Raw genomic sequence first — 13,611 nt, 5'->3', positions numbered from 1 at the left:
TCAATTTGACTACAGAGAATTTTGCTCTTGAAAAATCATTAGGCTTTAGTTTTACATTTTCCATAGCAAGGAATACTGCCGAAACTGTATGAATATCAATACCAACTGCAACTTGTTAGGTGGCTTTCTCCTTGTCAAACTGTTGATTATATATGCAGGTGAGCTACAGTGTGGTGTTATTTCTGTTTCCACTGTCTTTCCTCCATATATACATGTAGTCTTGTTTTACAACTGAATTGGCTTAAGAAATACAGTTCGCTCTACCACCATGTATAGTGTAATAAAGCACACTTTCGCCCTGAACTATTATAGTTAAAGCTTTAACGTTATAATAGTTCAGGGCAAAAGTGTGGTTTATTACACTATACATGGTGGTAGAGCGAACTGTATTTCTTTTCTAAGATGCCAAATTTAATACTTTCTAAGGGTAATTACGATTAATCTAAGGCACAAAACAAATGACGGTGTCGGTGGCCTAAATTAAGAATCCTCGCACAGGGCTAACTGGCGCTCTTGTCCTATTGATGTGTCTGCCCCCCTACGTTAAGACGAACGTTACCAGAAAATACAAACGATAAACAGTTTGATGACGGTTTATGTTCGGATTAAATATCTTCTCTAAATTATTTTAATTACATCTGTGCTTATCGTAAAAACCATATGGGGCAATATGAACGTCGCATTTCTACTACCAAACTAAGTTTAGATCAGTACATTCAGATGAAGCTGAGTAGTCAAGCGACATTCCACGATTGCATTGTGGGAATGTAAACATTGCGAACGTTACCGTGTCGCTGAAAACTTGAGAGTCGAATTGAGACATTTAAAACATCGGAAAACATAAACGTCATGTTTCCACCAGTGACGTTAGCTGCGTGAAGCAACTGCAAACCAAGAAACGGGATGCAATGGAGTAGTATACTGTAGGAGGCTGAATGAGGCGATGGCAACGGACATGCATCGTGACGTTACTTATATTGTGACGTAATGCAAAATTGTTTGATTACGAGGGGGCAGACTAGAATGGCATTACATTGTGACGTAATGCAAAAAGTGCACATTATCGTCTGATAAAGTACTGTCGGCGCCTTTGATCTTTAACCGAAGCATCTCAGAAAATGAAATACAATGTAGTGAGACACAGGTATTGATACCAATAACTGGACTGACATTAGCAAAGAGAACTTTTCATTTAAGAAATTTGTATCTTTAACATGCAATTATATATTTGTGTATTTTCAGAAGCACCTCAAATATCAATGGTCGAGAATATGTCCCATTTCTGTCTGTTGATCTGAAGGAGCGGTTTGCCTTCCCAGTACCTTTCACGTAAGTAGCTCTGACTGTGTTGATGATGGTGAGGAGGAGGAGGGGAGGAAGAGGAGCTTCTGTAGTTGGAGCTGACTTTGCATGTATCAGCTCTGACACTTCAAGTCACATTGTGTTCTAGATAGGAACATTATTCACATTTGGAAATGAGTGTCTGGAGTTCACTAACTGACTAACATGTCTGTTAATTCCCTTGAAGTGTGCATGTTGTGAGGTTCTAGACTGGCTAACAAAGGGTGAGTGTAACTTGGTCCTACACTATCAGCAACTCTGTTATGACAGGAACTCAGCAAATATTCCAGCTATATGGCAGTGGTTTGTAAATAATCGAGTCTGGACTAGACAGTTTAGTGATCAAAAGTATGAACATCGATCTACACAATTGGGATACGATGACATGTGCCAACCAAGTCAGCGAGCCTGACCACCCGATCCCGTTAGTCACCTTTTACGACAAGCATGGGTTACTGAAGATTAATTCTAACCTGGATCTTCATGGGTCTCTTGTGATAAGGATGGGTACTATTACTAATAATACTCTGTATGTTGTTCCAGTGATAAGGATGGGAAACTGGCCATGTCCCCCAAACAGAGGTCACAGTTTGGGAAATGGGGTCGAGCTGAAGATTTCTGTGAAGATCCAAAGATGATCCTGGCTGTTTCTCCATTTAGCATCAGACAGGTGAGGAAAGTTCCTTCAGAAAGTTGGGACTATTACCTGTAATCAGCCAGGTGTGAAGTTTTACTTCTACATTAGACAGGCGAGAAGTTTTGAGGACTGTTACCTGTATATAGAGAATAGTGAGTTTACCTGTACTTCAGACAGGTGAAAAGTGTTATCTGTATATCAGAAAGGTGAAAATTGTGGATCTAAACATGTTAGGACTGTGTATATTGATGAGTGAGTGTATCTGTACTTCTAGCAGGTGAGGTCTGTTATATCAGTAAACTCATATACGATTTGAAGGCATTGAAAGTTTGATCTGTCATATTAATAATAAAAACACTATTTGTGTGTTACATAAGTTGTGATTCATTGGAAAAGTGTGAAAGATTTTGTGTTGTGTTTCAGACCATAGTGTCTGACTGCAGTTTTGTAGCCTCAGTGGCCATCAGTGCCCAGTATGAGCGGAGGTTCAAGAAGAAGCTGATCACCAGGTGAGTGCAGCAACATGGAGACAACATATTCCATGGCACACCCAACATCCCAATGCTAGCCAGGATCCAGTAACTCAATGTTAAACTTGGGTCCCTTAGTCCCCTGTATTGTTATTGAGTGAGTGAGTGAGTTTAGTTTTACACCGCATTGGAGAGCTACTTATTCCATCTGTACAATAATCATCTGGAATGACAATCCAGTGATCAACAGCATGAGCATCGATCTGGATCCAGTAACTCAATGACATACGTTCAACCAAATCAGGGAGCCTGACCACCCTTAGTCTCCAAGCATGGGTTACTGAAGGCCAATATTCTAACCCGGACCTTCATGTTTCGTGTTGTTATTGAGCTGACATAGGTTTATCAGTTTGGATCTTGTGTTCTAACCTGAATGTACTGTTGCTGTTTGTATTTCACTGCAAATTAGATATAATCGTTATCCATTGCAGCATCATTTACCCCCAGAACCGCCAGGGAGAGCCCGTATACAACCCGTGTGGGAAGTACATGGTCAAACTCAACATTAACGGTGTGCATCGGAAGGTATAACTAGTACAATCACTTCATCTAGAATCAGGGAAATCTTGTGCATAAAGGTGCTTGCTCAGGTAGCTACGGATAATGAATTCAAATCACTTATTTTAATATGACAATGTGATGCTGATATCACCCTCTGTCTCCCATAGACTCCTATACACATGTACCATCTGTCTCCCATAGACCCCTATACACTTGTACCATCTGTCTCCTATAGACCCATATACACATGTACCATCTGTCTCCCATAGACCCCTATACACATGTACCATCTGTCTCCTATAGACCCCTATAAACATGTATCATCTGTCTCCTATAGACCCCTATACACATGTACCATCTGTCTCCTGTAGACTACTATACACTTGCACCATCTGTCTCCTATAGACCCCTGTACACATGTACCATCTGTCTCCTATAGACCCCTATACACCGTGTGGGATCTGTCTCCTACTAGACCCCTATACACATGTACCATCTGTCTCTAGTATAATCACCCATCTAGATACACATCTTGTGCATCTGTCTCCTGTAGACTACTATGAATTCAAATCACCATCTGTCTCCTATAGACCCCTATACACATGTACCATCTGTCTCCCATAGACTACTATACACTGTACCATCTGTCTCCTATAACCCCTATACACATGTACCATCTGTCTCCTATAGACCCCTATACACATGTACCATCTGTCTCCTATAGACCCCTATACACATGTACCATCTGTCTCCTATAGACCCCTATACACATGTACCATCTGTCTCCTATAGACCCCTATACACATGTACCATCTGTCTCCTATAGACCCTATACACTTGTACCATCTGTCTCCTATAGACCCTATACACATGTACCATCTGTCTCCTATGGGCATAGACCCTATACACATGTACCATCTGTCTCCTATAGACCCCTATAAACATGTACCATCTGTCTCCTATAGACCCCTATACACATGTACCATCTGTCTCCTGTAGACTACTATACACTTGTACCATCTGTCTCCTATAGACCCCTATACACATGTACCATCTGTCTCCTATAGACCCCTATACACATGTACCATCTGTCTCCTATAGACCCCTGTACACATGTACCATCTGTCTCCTATAGACCCCTATACACATGTACCATCTGTCTCCTGTAGACTACTATACACATGTACCATCTGTCTCCTATAGACCCCTATACACATGTACCATCTGTCTCCTGTAGACTACTATACACTTGTACCCTCTGTCTCCTATAGACCCCTATACACATGTACCATCTGTCTCCTGTAGACTACTATACCCATGTACCATCTGTCTCCTATAGACCCCTATACACATGTACCATCTGTCACCTATAGACCCCTATACACATGTACCATCTGTCTCCTATAGACCCCTATACACTTGTACCCTCTGTCTCCTATAGACCCCTATACACATGTATCATCTGTCTCCTATAGACCCCTATACACATGTACCATCTGTCTCCTATAGACCCCTGTACACTTGTACCCTCTGTCTCCTATAGACCCCTGATACACTTGTACCCTCTCTCTCCTTTAGACCCCTATAAAACATGTACCCTCTGTCACCTATAGACCCCTATACACATGTACCATCTGTCTCCTGTAGACTACTATACACTGTGCCCTCTGTTTCCTATAGACCCTATCTACACATGTGCCTCTGTCTCCTATAGACTCCCATACACATGTACCATGTGTCTCCTACCCCTATACACATGTACCCATCTGTCTCCTATGAACCCTATACACATGCCACCATCTGTCTCCCTATGAGACCCCTGTGCACTTGTGTCCATCTGTCTCCTGTAGACCCCTGTGTACACTTGTACCTCTCTCTCCTTTAGACTCCCTATAAAACATGTACCCTCTGTCACCTATAGACCCCTATACACATGTACCATCTGTCTCCTGTAGACTACTATACACTTGTACCCTCTCTCTCCTATAGACCCATATACACATGAACCATCTGTCTCCTATAGACCCCTATACACATGTACCATCTGTCACCTATAGACCCCTATACACATGTACCATCTGTCTCCTATAGACCCCTATACACATGTATCATCTGTCTCCTATAGACCCCTATACACATGTACCATCTGTCTCCTATAGACCCCTATACACATGTACCATCTGTCTCCTATAGTCCCTCTGAACCCCATGTACCATCTGTCTCCATAGACTTTTACACATGTACCCTCTGTCTGTCTCCTATAGACCCCTATACACATGTACCCCTCTGTCCTCCTATAGACTTCCTATACACATGTACCATGTGTCTCCTATAGAACCCCTGTCTCATACACATGTATCATCTGTCTCCTATAAACCCTATACACATGTAACATCTGTCTCCTGTAGACCCCTATATACATGTAACATCTGTCTCCCCTATACCATCCATGTCTCTCCATGTCCATATACTATGTCATCTGTCTCCTATAAACCCCTATATCATCTGTCTCCATCTGACTCCTATGTATCCATCTGTCTCCTATACACATGTATCATCTGTCTCCCATCTCCTATACACATGTAATCATCCTCCATAGATCTATACATGTATCCATCTGTCTCCTAAGACCCCTTACTATCATGTGTCTGTCTCCATAGACCCCTATATCCATCTGTCTCCATGTATCATCTGTCTCTGTCTCCCATCTCTATACCACATGTATCATCTGTCTCCCATAGACCTCATCTGTCTTCCATGAACTCCTATGTGTATCATCTGTCTCCATAGACTCCTGTCTCCATGTACCATCTGTCTCCCCATCCTCAGACCCATGTACCATCTGTCTCCTATAGATTCCCATGTGTCATGTATCATCTGTCTCATGTCTCATCTGTCTCTCCATAAGACTGTATACATTGTTTCATCTGTCTCCTATGAACCCCTTCATGTACCATCTGTCTCCATAGACTCCTATACACATGTACCATCTGTCTCCCATCCACATGTCTTCCATATGTATCCATCTGTCTCCTCAGACCCCATGTACCATCTGTCTCATGTGACCCCTCTGTCTCCTCAGACCCCTCCTTCTGTCTCATCTATCATCCTGTGGATGTACCATCTGTCTCTGTGTCTCCATGAACCTTCATGTACCATCTGTCTCCTATAGACCCCTCACATGTATCATCTGTCTCCTATGACCCCTATACATGTACCATCTGTCTCCTATAGACCCCTGTACCATCCATCTGTCTCCATAGACCCCTGTACACTGGGCCTGTGCCATCTGTGTCCACTGATGTGCCATCACTGTCTCCTGGGACCCCCTATACATGTGTCCTCTGTCTCCTCCTGACCCCTATGTGCCATCTGTCTCCATACTGTAGCCTCCATATGCCACCATCTGTCTCCTGGGTCCTACCTATTTTCCTGTGGATCATCTGTCTCCTATAGACTCTGTTTTCTGTGTCCTCTGTGCTCCTGTCTACCATGTGTCTCTATGTCTGTCTCCTTTACCATCTGTCTCCTGTAGACCATGTTTTCATCTGTCTCCTGTGTTCCTTGTGTCTGTCTCCTTGGACCTGCCTCTGTCCTCCATAGACCTCTGTGTGTCTGTCTCCTGTGTGCCATCTGTCTCCTGTGTGTCTCCTATCCTGTGTGCCTCTCTGTCTCCTTCCATCTGTCGTCTGTCTGTCAGACTGTGTGCATGTCTGTCTCCTGCATGGGCCACTGTGCCATCTGTGCCATTGTCTGTCTCCTGTGTGTCTGTCTCCTGTGCATGTCTGTGGACCATGTGTGTCGTCTGTGTCTGGACTGTGTGTCTGGGACTGTCTCCTGGATGTGTGTGCCGTCTGTCTCCTGGTGCCTGTCTCTGTCTCCTGGGGTTATGTGTGTCTGTCTCCTGTGTGGTGTCTGTCTCTGGGACCATGTGTCTGTGTCTGTCTCCTGGGTGTCTGTCTCCTGTGGGCCTTGTGCCTCTGTGTCCTGTGTGTGTCTCCTGTCTCCTATGTCTGTCTCCTGTGTGTCTCCACTGGGATTGTCTGTGTCTGTCTCCTGGACCTCCTTCCTGGGACCTATGCATGTGTGCTGTCTCCTGTGGTGTGCCATCTGGGTCCTGGGTCTGTGTCTGTCTTTTCCCTGTCTGTCTCCTGTGTCTCCACTGTCCTGTCCTCCTGGTACCCCTCTGTCTCCCTGTGTCCATGTCTGTCTGTGGTTCCATCTGTCTCCTGTGTGTCTGTCCTCCTGGGTCTGTGTGTGTGTCTCCTGGGTTTCTGTCTCTGTGTCATGTACTGGTTTTTCCTGTCTCCACATGTCTCCTGTGTACCATCTCTGTACCATCTGTCTCCTAGTGTGTCTGTCTCCTGTGTCCTGGGTCTGTGCCTTCCTTGTGTCTCTGGACCCTGTGTGTCTGTCTCCTGGGAACCATGTGTCTGTCTCCTGGACCCTGTGTGTCTCCTATGTACACTTGTACTGTGTCCTGGGTCTGTCTCCCCTGGGTACCATCTGTCTCCTGTGTCTTCTCCGTCTTCCTGTGACCCTCTGTACCATCTGTCTCCCTGTGTTTCTGTCTCCCTCTGTGGTTGTCTCTGTCTGTGTGTCTGTCTCCAGACCACATGGACCATGTGTCTGTCTCCCTGGGTTTTCTTGTCTCCTCCTGTGTCCTGTGACCACTGTGCCTCTGTCCTTTAGACCTGTACCCTGTCACCTACCAGACCCTATACACATGTACCATCTGTCTCCTGTGACTACCTATACCACATATACCATCTGTCTATAGACCTATACATGGACCATGTGCCATGTCTCCTATGAACTATGCACATGTACCATCTGTCTCCTATAGACCCCTCACATGTGTCTCCTATAGACCCTCATGTTGTCTCTGTCTCCTATAGACCCTGTACACTGTACCATCTGTCTCTATGAACCTTGTGTCCTCCTGTCTCCTATGAAGCCCCTCACATGTCCCTCCTGTCACCTCTGTCTCCTATATACCCTATACACATGTCCATGTCCTGGGTCTCCTATAGACCCCTCCTGTGGCCCCTATACACATGTACTGTTTCCTAGACCCCTATACACATGTGCCCTCTGTCTCTATGTGTGTGTCTCTCACCTATAGTGTCTGTCTCCTGGGCACATTAAGTGTCTCCTGTAGACTACTATACACTTGTCCCTCTGTTTCCTATAGACCCTATACACATGTGTACCCTCTGTGTCCCTATGGTACCATGTGTCTCCTATGAACCCCTGTACCATCTGTCCTCTATGACCCCCCTATACATGTACCATCTGTCTCCTATAGACCCTGTACACTTGTCTGTCTCCTGTGGACCCTGGCACTCTGTCCTGTGCCCTAGACCCCTGTGCATCTGTCTCCCTGTGGTTCCTATGTACCATCTGTCTCACATGAACTATATACACTTGTGCCCTCTGTCTCCTAGTACCACCCTGTACTCCTGGGTCTGTATGGACCATGTATAGACCCCTCTGTCTCTGTCTCTATAGACCCCTATGTGTACATGTACCCTCTGTCTCTGTATCTGTCTCCTGTGAACATAGACCCCTATGTGTACATCTCCTATAGTACATGTACCCTCTGTCTCCTCCTATCGTGTCTCCTTTAGACCTCCTATGGACCTGTCTGTACACCTATGGACCCTGTACACATGTGCCATCCTGTCTCCCTATAGACATGTACCCTCTGTCTCCTATGGACCCCTATACACGTGTACCATCTCTCTCCCTAAGACCCCTGTACATTTGTGCCCTCTTCTCCTCTTCTCCATAAGGTTCCCTTTTCATAACATTTGCGTGTACCACATGTTTTATTGTCTCCCTTTGTCTTCTGTTTGTCCCGTATATTCTTGCCGTCTCATCTTGTCTCCAGTAGACAGACTATACATGTACCATCAAGTCTCCTGTAGACTACTGTACACATGTACCATCTGTCTGGTGTAGACTACTATACACATGTACCATCTGTCTAAGTGTAGACCCCTATACACATGTACCATCTGTCTCCTGTAGACAACTGTACACTTGTACCATATCTTCTGTGCAGGTTATTCTGGACTGACTACTTCCCAATTAGTAGCCTGCGGTGACCTTCTGTGCTCCTTCTCCTGTCGAGATGAGCTGTGGGTGTCCCTGCTGGAGAAGGCCTACATGAAGGTCATGGGCGGATATGACTTCCCAGGTTCCAACTCTGTATGTAGGAGTAGATGTATCTTTGAAGTTTGTTGTTTTGTAAAGGCAATTCGTCAACTAAATGGAATGATGTATTACTGACATTTTGAAAAAATACATAACACATATATTTAGTTGTCTTTACTTGTTCAGTTTTTGTGAATTTGGCTTTCAACATGATTGATTCACCTTGATTAATTGTAGATATGATTTGTTATTTGCTTGTTGTTTCAGAACATTGACTTACATGCCCTGGCCGGGATGGATCCCGGAGAGAGTGGCCTATCAGACCAGGCAGTCAGGAGTTTGACAAGGACCCGTGAGTTCAAGCTTGACTCCTGGGCAGCTTCCACAAAAGGACACTGTCTGATAACTGTGGCAACTGGGGAGATGTCAGAATCTCATGCTGAAAGAGCTGGACTAGTGCCAACACATGCCTATGCCATGTTGGATATCAGAGAGGTCAAAGGTCAGTAATAGACATTTTGAAGGGCATATGAAAACATGTCATCAGTAAGAACTGTTCTGTTTCTATTGACTTATCTACTTCAATTTTGGTATTTTTCACTTCCTAGGGTCAGCGGTTGTTCTTGTTGAAGAATCCCTGGAACCATTTACGCTGGAAAGGACATTTTTCTGAAAATGATACAACACATTGGACACCTGAACTTCAGAAGGCCTTGAACTATGATCCCAAAAGTGCTCAGACATTTGATAATGGTATGTAAGATGGAAAATCTTGTGTGAGATAGAAGATGGCATGTGTGATGAATGATGGTGTGTGTGATGAATGATGGTGTGTGTGATGAATGATGGTGTGTGTGTGATGAATGATGGTGTGTGTGATGAATGATGGTGTGTGTGAGATGAATGATGGTGTGTGAGATGAGTGATGGTGTGTGTGAGATGAATGATGGTGTGTGTGTGATGAATGATGGTGTGTGTAGATATGAATGATGGTGTGTGTGATGAATGATGGTGTGTGAGATGGTGGTATATGATGAATGTGTGTGATGAATGATGATTATTGTGTGTGTGATGTGATGAATGATGTCTGTGTGTGATGAATGATGGTGTGTGAGATGAATGATGGTGCGCAGCGTGAGCCAGATGATGGGTGTGTGTGATGAATGATGTGTGAATGAGAAAAGATGAATTATTGTGTGTGCTTGATGAATGATAGTATTGTGTGTGATGAATGATAGTTTTGTAGAGATGAATGATGAATTATTGTGTGTGAATAAAATAAGGTATGTGTAATGAATGAGAGAAATAGGTGTGTGTAAAAGTGGAATGATGGTGTGTGGGAATGAATGATACTGTGTGTGGCCGAATGATGGTGTGTGAGATGAGAGATGGTTTGTGTGTGATGTGAATGATGATGTGTGTGTGATTCGATAGATGATGGTGTGTGATGAATGAATAATAGTGTGTAGAGATGAATGATGGTGTGTGAGATGACAGATGGTTTGTGGTGTGAGATGAATATTAGTGTGTGTGCTTGATGAATGATAGTGTGTGTGTGATGAATATTAGTGTGTGATGAATGATAATTGTGTAGAGATGAAGTGATAATTGTGTGTGATGAATGATAGTGTGTGTGATGAATAATTATCTGTGTGATGAATGAATGATGGTGTGTGAGATGAATAATCGGTGTGTGTGATGAATGATAGGTGTGTGTGATGAATGATGGTGTATGAGATGAAAAAAGAATAGTATGTGTGTGATGAATAAAGTAGTATGTGTGTGTGATGAATATTAGTTTGTGAGATGAATGATAGTGTGTGTGTGATGAATGATAGTGTGTGTAATGAATGATAGGTGCTTAATGAGATGAATGATGGTGTGTGAGATGAATGATACTGTGTGTGATGAATGAATGATGGTGTGTGTGAGATGAGAGAGAAGATGGTTTGTGTGTGTGATGAATGATAAGGTGTGTGTCTGTGATGAATGATAGTTTGTAGAGATAGATGATGGGTATTAATGTGTGTGAGTGAATGATAGTGTATGTGATGAATGATAGGTGTGTAAAAGAGATGAATGATAAGGTGTGTGAGATGGATGATGGTGTGTCTTGAGATGAATGATAATGTGTGTGATGATGAATGATGAATTGTGTGTGTGTGATGAAGATGATAGTTTGTGTGAGATGAATGATGGTGTGTGTGTGATGAATATTAGTGTGTATGATGAATATTAGCGTGTGAGATGAGAGATGATATGTGTGTGATGAATGATGGTGTGTGTGCTTGATGAATGATAGTTTTGTAGAGATGAATAGTGGTATGTGTGTGTGATAAATGATGAGTGTGTGCTTGATGAATGATAGGTGTGTGAGATGAATGATGAGTGTGTAGAGATGAATGACTATGTAATTGTGTGTGTGATGAATGATTGTGTGTGATATGAGTGATTGTGTGTGTGTGATGAATGATAGTTGTGTGAGATAGTGATAGTATTATGTGTGTTATGAAGAAGGATGGTGTGTGTAGAGATATGAATATTAATTGTGTGTGTGATGAATGATAGCTGTAGGTGAGATGAGTGATGAGTGTGTGTGTGTGATGAATGATAGTGTATGTGTGTGATGAAAGATATTAGTGTGTGAGATGAATGATGGTGTGTGAGACGACAGATGGTGTGTCTCGATGCGATGAATAATTGTGTGAGATGAATGATAATTGTGTGTGCTTGATGAATATTAGTGTGTGTGATGAATGATAGTGTGTGTGATGAATGATAGGTGTGTGTGATGAATGATAGTGTGTGATGAATGATAGTGTGTGTGATGAATATTGATAATGTGAGATAAGTGATAATTGTGTGTGTGATGAATGATAGTTTGTGCAAGAGATAGACCAAGCCGTGTGTGTGATGATAGACATAATTGTGTGTGATGAATAGTAGGTGTGTAGAGATGAATGATAGTGTGTGTGATGAATGATAATTGTGTGTGATGAATGATGGTTGGTATGAGATGAGTGATTGTGTGTGATGAATGAATGATGTGTGTGTGGGATGAGATTATAATTGTGTGAGATGAATATTGATAATTGTGTAGAATGAATATTGGTATTGTGTGATGAATGATAGTGTATGTATGATGAATATGATAATTGTGTGATAGACAATGGTATTAATGTGATGAATGATGATATGTGAGATGAGTAATTGTGTGTGTCATGATGAATGATAGTGTGTGGTATGAATAATAGGTGTGTGAGATGAATGATGAATAGTGTGTGATGAATGATAGTTGTGTGTGATGAACCAAATAGTGTAGAGTGAGATGAGTGATTGTGTGTGTGTGATGAATGATAGTGTGTGTAGAGGATGAGTTATAGTTGTGTAGAGATGAATAAATGAGTATGTAGAGATGAATGATAGTATGTGTGTGATGAATACTGAGGTATGTAATATAAGTGATAGATATGTATGTATTGATAAGAATGATAATTATGTAGGAATAGTAGTAGGTATGTGTGTTATGAGAAGGATAGTATGTGAGATAGACAATGGAAAGTGTGTGATGAATGATGGTGTGGGTGAGATGAGTGATAGTTGTGTTTGATGAATGATGGTGTGTGTGATGAATGATAGTGTGTGAGATGAATGATAGTGTGTGAGATGACAAGATGGTGTGGTGTGTGATGAAAAAGAATGGTATGTAAGATGGAAAAATCTTGTGTGATGAATGAAGATGGTGTGTGTGATGAATGATGGTGTGTGTGATGAATGATGGTGTGTGAGATGAGAGATGGTGTGTGTGTGATGAATGATGGTGTGTGTGATGAATGATGGTTTGTGAGATGAATGATGGTGTGTGTGATGAATGGTTGTGTGTGTGATGAATGATAGGTGTGGGAGATGAATGATGGTGTGTGATAAATGATGGTGTGTGAGATGAATGATGGTGTGTGTGATGAATGCTGGTGTGTGTGATGAATGATGGTGTGTGAGATGAGTGATTGTGTGTGTGTGTGTGATGAATGATGGTGTGTGTGAGATGAGTTATGGTGTGTGAGATGAATGATGGTGCTCATAAATAGATACACATTGACGTTATTAGCTCTTACACATATCCTGATGTTTCACTGTAATCATTGTGTTCCAGGTGTGTTCTGGATCGACTATGACTCCCTGTGTTCATTCTATGACGTCTTCTACATCAACTGGAGTCCCGAGTTATTCACGCACACCACATGCATACACCAGTAAGTCTAGCAACTGGAATTCTTTCACATGCCAGTCTCTTGTCGTTAATCTTGTCATTCAGTAACTGTCAACCACTATCTCAACAGACATCAACAGAGCATTATCAAAGTGATTACAGGCAATCACAGATCCCCCCAATGTGTGATGTAAAACCCAACTGGAGGAGGGCGACATTATTTCAACATACCA

At 42.6% G+C, this 13,611-nt stretch overlaps 1 protein-coding gene across 1 annotated transcript in view; it reads left to right on the top strand.

Moving 5' to 3' along the window:
• LOC124256022 (calpain-7-like) overlaps positions 1 to 13,611 on the top strand; it is a 68,110-nt gene that overhangs the window by 30,923 nt on the left and 23,576 nt on the right. The window contains 8 exon segments of the mRNA XM_046689935.1: positions 1,243 to 1,329; positions 1,885 to 2,011; positions 2,402 to 2,487; positions 2,940 to 3,076; positions 9,110 to 9,222; positions 9,436 to 9,667; positions 9,775 to 9,921; positions 13,322 to 13,421. Of these exon segments, the coding sequence (XP_046545891.1) occupies positions 1,243 to 1,329; positions 1,885 to 2,011; positions 2,402 to 2,487; positions 2,940 to 3,076; positions 9,110 to 9,222; positions 9,436 to 9,667; positions 9,775 to 9,921; positions 13,322 to 13,421 (1,029 nt within the window).

Source organism: Haliotis rubra, unplaced genomic scaffold (genome assembly GCF_003918875.1).
Source record: "Haliotis rubra isolate DU_JTF1 unplaced genomic scaffold, ASM391887v1 Scf615, whole genome shotgun sequence".
NCBI lineage: Eukaryota > Metazoa > Mollusca > Gastropoda > Lepetellida > Haliotidae > Haliotis > Haliotis rubra.
The sequence above is the reverse complement of the archived record's forward strand: the minus strand, read 5'-3'. Positions and strand labels throughout refer to the sequence as shown.